The sequence below is a fragment of the Gorilla gorilla genome, chromosome 5 (genome assembly GCF_029281585.2).
Source record: "Gorilla gorilla gorilla isolate KB3781 chromosome 5, NHGRI_mGorGor1-v2.1_pri, whole genome shotgun sequence".
NCBI classification, from domain to species: domain Eukaryota; kingdom Metazoa; phylum Chordata; class Mammalia; order Primates; family Hominidae; genus Gorilla; species Gorilla gorilla.
The window spans coordinates 53,224,971-53,231,835 of record NC_073229.2 but is presented as its reverse complement, the minus strand read 5'-3'; the positions used below and the strand labels follow the sequence as shown (position 1 = coordinate 53,231,835).

At 52.4% G+C, this 6,865-nt stretch overlaps 1 protein-coding gene across 1 annotated transcript; it reads right to left on the bottom strand.

Moving 5' to 3' along the window:
• Positions 1-3,351: 3,351 nt before the first annotated feature.
• RPL10A (ribosomal protein L10a) lies at positions 3,352-6,007 on the bottom strand. Its single transcript, XM_019029096.3, has 6 exons — positions 5,692-6,007; positions 5,257-5,331; positions 5,103-5,183; positions 4,601-4,749; positions 3,781-3,953; positions 3,352-3,552 (listed from the first exon to the last, which is right to left on the bottom strand). The coding sequence occupies exons 1-6, from the start codon at positions 5,694-5,696 to the stop codon at positions 3,382-3,384; spliced, it is 654 nt and encodes a 217-aa protein (XP_018884641.1). The 5' UTR covers positions 5,697-6,007; the 3' UTR covers positions 3,352-3,381.
• Between the last annotated feature and the right edge of the window lie 858 nt (positions 6,008-6,865).

The following is a 6,865-nucleotide window of genomic DNA, read 5'->3' as shown; positions in this document are numbered from 1 at the left end:
GGCCCCAAGGCCTACCCACACTCAACATTTCCCTCACTCCCTCCTGCTTCCAGCTGAGCACTTGTGTGTGCTGGCCTGAGGTCACCTAAGGGAAGTGATTTGCTCAAGGTCGCACATTGACTGAGATGGAAGCTCCAGGGCCCCCTGATAAGCCAGCACAACACAGACCAAAGCCTAGGCGTTAGCAACTGACCCTAAGTGACTCAAGGAAGGTAAGCGCTCTCCCCAGGTGACAACTGCTGACTTACCCATGTCTGCCTGGAAAGCCCTGCTGTCCTGAGCCACCTGTCCACAGTAGGGACAGACCACAGTCCTTAGGGGGCTGGGACAGAGATAGTTCAAGACTTTCAGTGGCCAGGCACAGTGGCTCACACCTGTAATCCCAGCACTTTGAGAGGCTGAGGCGGGTGGATCACGAGGTCAGATCAAGACCATCCTGGCTAACATGGTGAAACCCCGTCTCTACTAAAAAAAAAAAAAAATGCAAAAAATTAGGCAGGTGTGGTGGCACACGCCTGTAGTCCCAAATACTCAGGAGGCTAAGGCAGGAGAATAGCTTGAACCCGGGAGGTGGAGGTTGCAGTGAGCCGAGATTGCACCACTGCACTCCAGCCTGGGGGACAAAGCTAAACTCCATCTCAAAAAAAAAAAAAAAAAAGCTTTAAGCAAACATTTTCCCAAAGAGGCTGTTCTAGCTTTTTCTCCTGCAGTTAAATATGGGTGAACTGATTGGACTCACTTGTCACAGGATGAAACTGTATTTGCTCTGAGGGTGGCAGGCTAGAGATGAGACTCTAGAATAAAGGGTTAAACAGAATGGGGATGACCCAGTTAAATTTTAATTTCAGATAAACAGATGATTTAAGTATGTTCCATGCAATACTAAGGACATCCTGCATTTTTATTTGCTAAATCTGGCAACCCTCTAGAATCTAGTCTTCTAGGTCATTCTAGTCCAACCTTCAAGTTAACAGATGGGGAGAACTTGAGACATGTTAAATGTACTTTTCACAGCCAGTCACTGCCAACATCAGGATTCCAACCTGGTCTGCCTGACTCCACGTTGTGTGCCTGGTATCCCACTAGGAGCCCCAAACTGTCACCTGCTGGATGGGTGGGAGGGTACCCAGAGCCCCAGTAGGTAGGAGGGGTCCAGGAGGCAGAAATTCCTGGAGGCTGCACTGGACACCGATTACATCTGTGGGCGATTAGCACAAGAGCCTTCAGATAATTGCTTTTGCTTTAAGCTAAAGTTTCCCTTTTCCTTCTGATTGCAAAGATCACAGGAGGTTTAGAAAATACAGAAAAGCCCAAAGAAAAGAAAAATAACCACAACAAGTAGCTGGCTGGACCTGTCTTGAGAACCAAAATTCACTGCTCATCCTCATTAGGTTTTATACCTTTCTTACCAAGAAAGTGCTGTTAACTTAAAAGCTAAAAAAGCAAAAGCTGCTCAGAGTGAAAACCCTGTGTTCTTCAGTTCAGGGACAGGGAAAGCTTGTTTTGAGAAATGCAGCATCTCCCCCGCCCCACCACTCCCACACACCACCGATGGACTCTTGCTGTCACCCAGGCTAGACTGCAGTGGTGCGATCTCAGCTCACTGCAACCTCCACCTCCCAGGTTCAAACAGTTCTGCCTCGGCCTCCCAAGTAGCTGGGATCACAGGCATGAGCCACCGCACCCAGCCAAGATACAGCATTGTTAAGCACTGCTTTTATGCTTTAAAATAAACGTTCTCAGCCGGGCGTGGTGGCTCACGCCTGTAATCCCAGAACTCTGGGAGGCCCAGACGGGCGGATCACAAGGTCAGGAGATGGAGACCCTCCTGGCTAACACGGTGAAACCCTGTCTCTACTAAAAATACAAAAAAATTAGCCGGGCATAGTGGCGGGCGCTTGTAGTCCCAGCTACTCGGGAGGCTGAGGCAGAATGGCATGAACCCAGGAGGCGGAGCTTGCAGTGAGCCCAGATCACGCCACTTATACTCCAGCCTGGGGAATGGAGCGAAGACTCAAAAAATATATATATATATAAAATAACTCTTCTTGGCCAGTCATGGTGGCTCATGCCTGTACTCCCAGCACTTTGGGAGGCTGATGTGTGGATCACTTGAGGTCAGGAGTTCAAGACCAGTCTGGCCAACATGGTGAAACCATCTCTACTAAAAATACAAAAAAAAAATTAGTTGGCCATGGTGGCATGTGCTTGTAATCCAGCTACTTGGGAGGATGAGGCAGGAGAATCCAGGAGGCAGAGGTTGCAGTGAGCAGCGATCACTCCACTGCACTCTAGCCTGGGCGATAAGAGGGAAACAAAAATATAAAATAACCCTTTTCTATTAAGAAACGGGGATGAGGCTGGGCACAGCGGCTCATGCCTGTAATCCCAACACTTTGGGAGGCCCAGGTGGGCAGATCACGAGGTCAGGAGATCGAGACCACCCTAACACAGTGAAACCCCATCTCTACTAAAAAAATACAAAAAATTAGCCAGGTGTGGTGGCAGGCGCCTGTAGTCCCAGCTACTTGGGAGGCAAGAGAATGACGTGAACCCGTGAAGCAGAGCTTGCAGTGAGCTGAGATGGCACCACTGCACTCCAGCCTGGGCGACTGTTGTCTCAATTTAAAAAAAAAAAAAAAAGCAGGGATGAACTGGGTCCCCTATTTACCAAAGTCAAACTAAGCTGATTTTAGTCAAAGGTTAAAGCAGTACTGGGTGCTAGAGGCAAGAACTGCCAACAGGGAAATGCCTCAGAAAAGGAGGGGGCTTAGCCTGCCTGGGGCAAGGACCTGGAATACTGTTGGTTCCCCTAGAAAAATTAACAGGATCTGGCTGGGGACGGTGACTCACACCTGTAATCCCAGCACTTTGAGAGGCTGAGGCAGAATTGCTTGAACTGGGACCCACAGATTGAGATCGCACCATTGCGCTCCAGCCTGGGCTACAAACTCCATTTAAAAAACAAACAAACAAACAAAAAAAAACAAGGTCCATTAATTATACTTTTGTACTGGTTTGCTGTGCCTTGTTTTCCTTAACATTTACTCATTACTAACCCAAAGCATAGGATACTCCACATGTGGTCTGCTTAACACAGAAATGCTTACTAAAATCCTTATTTTAAATTTACATGGACCAATCCTGTCAAAAAGCTTCAATGCCGTTAGCAACCCTATCACATACGCAAGACTGCCTAATTTTGATGGCAGAAAAACATCCTCTTCCCTATAGTACCCAACTATCCATCATCAAGGTGACAAACTACACAACTAGCCATCAGCAGCTCCAAGGCCCTCATTTGTCAGCTGACAAACCACCCCCCACCCTCAATCACAGGCAGACAGAGGGAACTGGTAATAGAATTTATTCAAATGTGCCTTAATAGAGGCGCTGGGGCTTGCCCATGGTGCTCTTGATATATAAGGCCCGGACATTCTGCCAGTTTTTCTTGAGCAATGACACCAAGAAGTTAACAGCCAGGTGAATGTTATACACAAGCTCATCGTCTGTCATCTTCACGTGACCAACAGCTACAGCCAGACATAACACCTGGGAGGAGGGAAGAGAGGATCAAGTCAGGTTGGTGGATGAATAGCAGATGGCCTGTCCTTCCTCCCCCAGTGGCCTGGTGAGCAGGTACTTGGACCCGGGCCAAGACCAGGGTTACTCCAAAAGTTTCAATCCTGGTGGGTGCTCTTACTGGCATATTTAGAGACTTGGATAAGATTTAGACCCTGCCAACACCTTCACCCATAGCAACCCGCCAGACCCACTCACCTTCTTCATTTGGAACTTGATTGTGGACTTCACCTCATCCACTTTGGCCACCATGTTTTCGTTGTGTGTGAGCAGGGAAGGGAACTTTCCTGCCTTATTTAAACCTGGGCCGAGGATTCGTGGAATCTGCTTGATCAGAGACTCTGAGGCCAAAAACGCATCATACTTCTTCGCTGATAGAGAGAGGAAGCCATTGGCATTGCTTAGGACCTGGTCACCAAGGCACACCTCAAATGTGGCAGGCCAGAAACGCACTTGAATCAATCATGTAAGTGACCTCCAAGCAGCACCCTCTCTACCCCGCCTCAGTCTTTTCCCTAGCCCAAACGGTTTCCAGAAAGTCCTCTGGACCTTCACTGGTCCCAAAACATGCTCTCAGAAAACCAGGCTGACCCCATGATCCATGGCATAACCGCTGCACGACGGATGCTCTGGTCAAGACTGCCTGGGCTCGAATTCTGCCTATTTCTTAGCTGTGGACCCTGGACACGTGACAACTGGGAATGTCTGCTTCCTACCTGTAAAAGCAGTCTAATGCCACTGCCTAAACAACGCAGCGTAAAGATTTACAAATCATAGCTCACCAGCACCTGACTGGTCAACTTACAATGCCTGGCCTCCCTCATCAACTGGAATCCTCATAGCAATACAAACATCAAACCACCCCAAAGCTAAAACAGCACTCAGGCAAGCTAGGCAACCACCGCCGATCCTTTGCTATTCTAGGCCCCTCATCATTTAAAAATCGAAAATGGCAGAAAAGCCTTTCTACCGCCCCCACCACACATCTCACATGCAAAACCACAGCGGCCGGACTCACCCAGCTTCTTGACCAGTTTTTTATTCTTGTTGAGTTTTTTCAGCGCCTCGATGTCCATGTGGGGGATATCCACGGCCTTAGCCTCGTCACAGTGCTGCTGGTCCCCCAGGACACACACAGAGAACTTAGGGCGGGGGGTGGACTTAAGCCTGCGTTTTGGGGGACAGCACCAACAGGTTATGCCTAGCCCTGGGTCCCAAGGGCCGGTGAAGGGTCTGGGACCACAGCAGCCACCGAGCCTTACCCGGAGCGTTCACATTCACCAGCAGCCAGCCTGGCTTCTCAGGCTGGGCGGCGGGCTCGGCCGAGGCCTACCCACGCCTCCCCTCATGTTTTAAGACCCAGGGTGGGGGTCCGTCCAGCCGCGCCTGCCCGGAGCAGGGGGTCTGAACTACCCTAGCACATCAGTACCGACGTGCCCGCCTCCGGCTCAGCGGGAGCCTGCAGGGGAGGGGCAAGCACGGGGGCACTGAGGGCTGGGTGGGATCAGAACGGTGCCAACCTGACGGTGCCCGAGAAGCGCTTGTCCTTCTGGGGGTCATAGTTCTTCAAGCTGATCTGCAACTCCACCGTCTCCAGGAACCTTCGAGAGAGGAGGGGGGTTAAGCACCCGCCGGCCCTCGCCACCCGCGCCGTGCCCCAGGGTCGGCACTCACTTGCGGCGCTTGCGCTGGTTCCCGTGCAGGACTTCCCGCACCGCCTCGTACAGGGTGTCGCGAGAGACTTTGCTGCTGCGTGAGAGAAGCGACAGGGCGCTCAGGGCCGCGGAGTCCACACGCTCGGACTGCCTGGCAGCCTCCGAGGCTCTAGGCTTCGAGACGGGCGGGCGGCCCACGGCGGACTCCCCCGTAGATTCCGGACACCAAGTAAAGCGACGGGAGCTCAGACCCAGACCCAAGCCCCGGTGGAAGAGGGAGGCTCTCAGTGATCGGACCTGGTAGGAAGGGCGACCCGCAGGCCGACCCGCCTTGAGAAATGCCCCGCGGCGAAGGTGGCGCAAGGGTCCGCAGCTCGGCCTACAGGATCCGAACCCTCGGCGGGGCACCTGAAGGCGCGGATGAACGCGGATAGGGCTTTCAAGACCAACTCACCTCATGGCTTCTCACGCCGCGCTAACCGGAAAAGAGACTAGCCTGCCTTGCGCATGCGCTCAAATAGTGGCCCTGATCTCGCGATAATGCCTTGCTCCTCGGTACTACCCGCAGAGCGGTTGGGTGGGCCAACCCCGAGAAGCGCGGCCTTCTCTGGCCGCTGGGGGGCATCGCTGGGCCGCTAGGCCGGCGCGGTAACCCACAGAGTTGTCGCAGTCCTGAGCGCCCCGCGGTCCCCCGGTAATGTGCCGATTCGCGCCCGCTGCTGCTGGACCCCTAGGGAAGCGGCTGGGTTCGGGACTCGAGCTTCGGTAGTCACACGTACTGGTACAGCCCAGTGATGTTCACTGACAGCGTGGATTCCGGCACGCTTGTCCCTCAAACCCCTCTCCCCTCGCGCCCTCCGCACCAGCTTATGTTCTCAAAAGGAAGCCTGGCCCGACCTCCCTCCCTCAGCACCTTGCTCTAACGTGGACTCGTGGTAAGGGAAGTGTCCGGAAAGTTCTGTTCCTGTCCTTTCAACGCCTGCAGAGGGGAAGAGCTGGGAAAGTCCTTAAGTGAACTTTCACTTGATAGTTAATTTGATAACATCTACGTTTTAAGTGTGACTGCTATGAATAAGTCGTCTAGCCAGGTGCTACAGGAATACAAAGATGTAAAACAGGCACACAGCACTGCACACCCATAAGGTGTCTTCTCTGCTCTTTCCTCTGTCCAATGGGTCTCATCCTCTTAGCCACAGTAACCCCCAGAGCCCTTCAGATCTCTCCTCGGATTCATCTGCCCAAAACCCTTCCCGAACTCCAGACTGAGTCACTCCCACCTTTAAGACGCCCATTCTCACCTACCCCCCTGCCTGGTGGGGGCAGCTCCTATAGGACGGGGTGGGTGGTATTACACATTATTTGGCCCTCAGAGGGTGAATAAGACACCCTACACCCTTCCCCTCACCAGGAAAAAGATGTTCCTTGTCATTGAGCAGGGAGGTGGAGGGGGTGCGGATGGGCTCAATACCCAGAATTCATGGGAAGGAAGGTACTGCTTCTAATAAGACATTGGCCAGGCGTGGTGGCTCACGCCTGTAATCCCAGCACTTTGGGAGGCAGGCGGATCACCTGAGGTCAGGAGTTTGAGACCAGCCTCGTCTCTACTAAAAATACAAAAATGAGCGGGT

Coding starts and splice junctions, on each gene's coding strand:
- RPL10A (XM_019029096.3), bottom strand. Junction 3,954..4,600: donor AAAACTGGTCAAGAAGCTGG/GTGAGTCCGGCC, acceptor TCTCTCTATCAG/CGAAGAAGTATGATGCGTTT. Junction 3,553..3,780: donor TCAAGTTCCAAATGAAGAAG/GTGAGTGGGTCT, acceptor CCCTCCTCCCAG/GTGTTATGTCTGGCTGTAGC.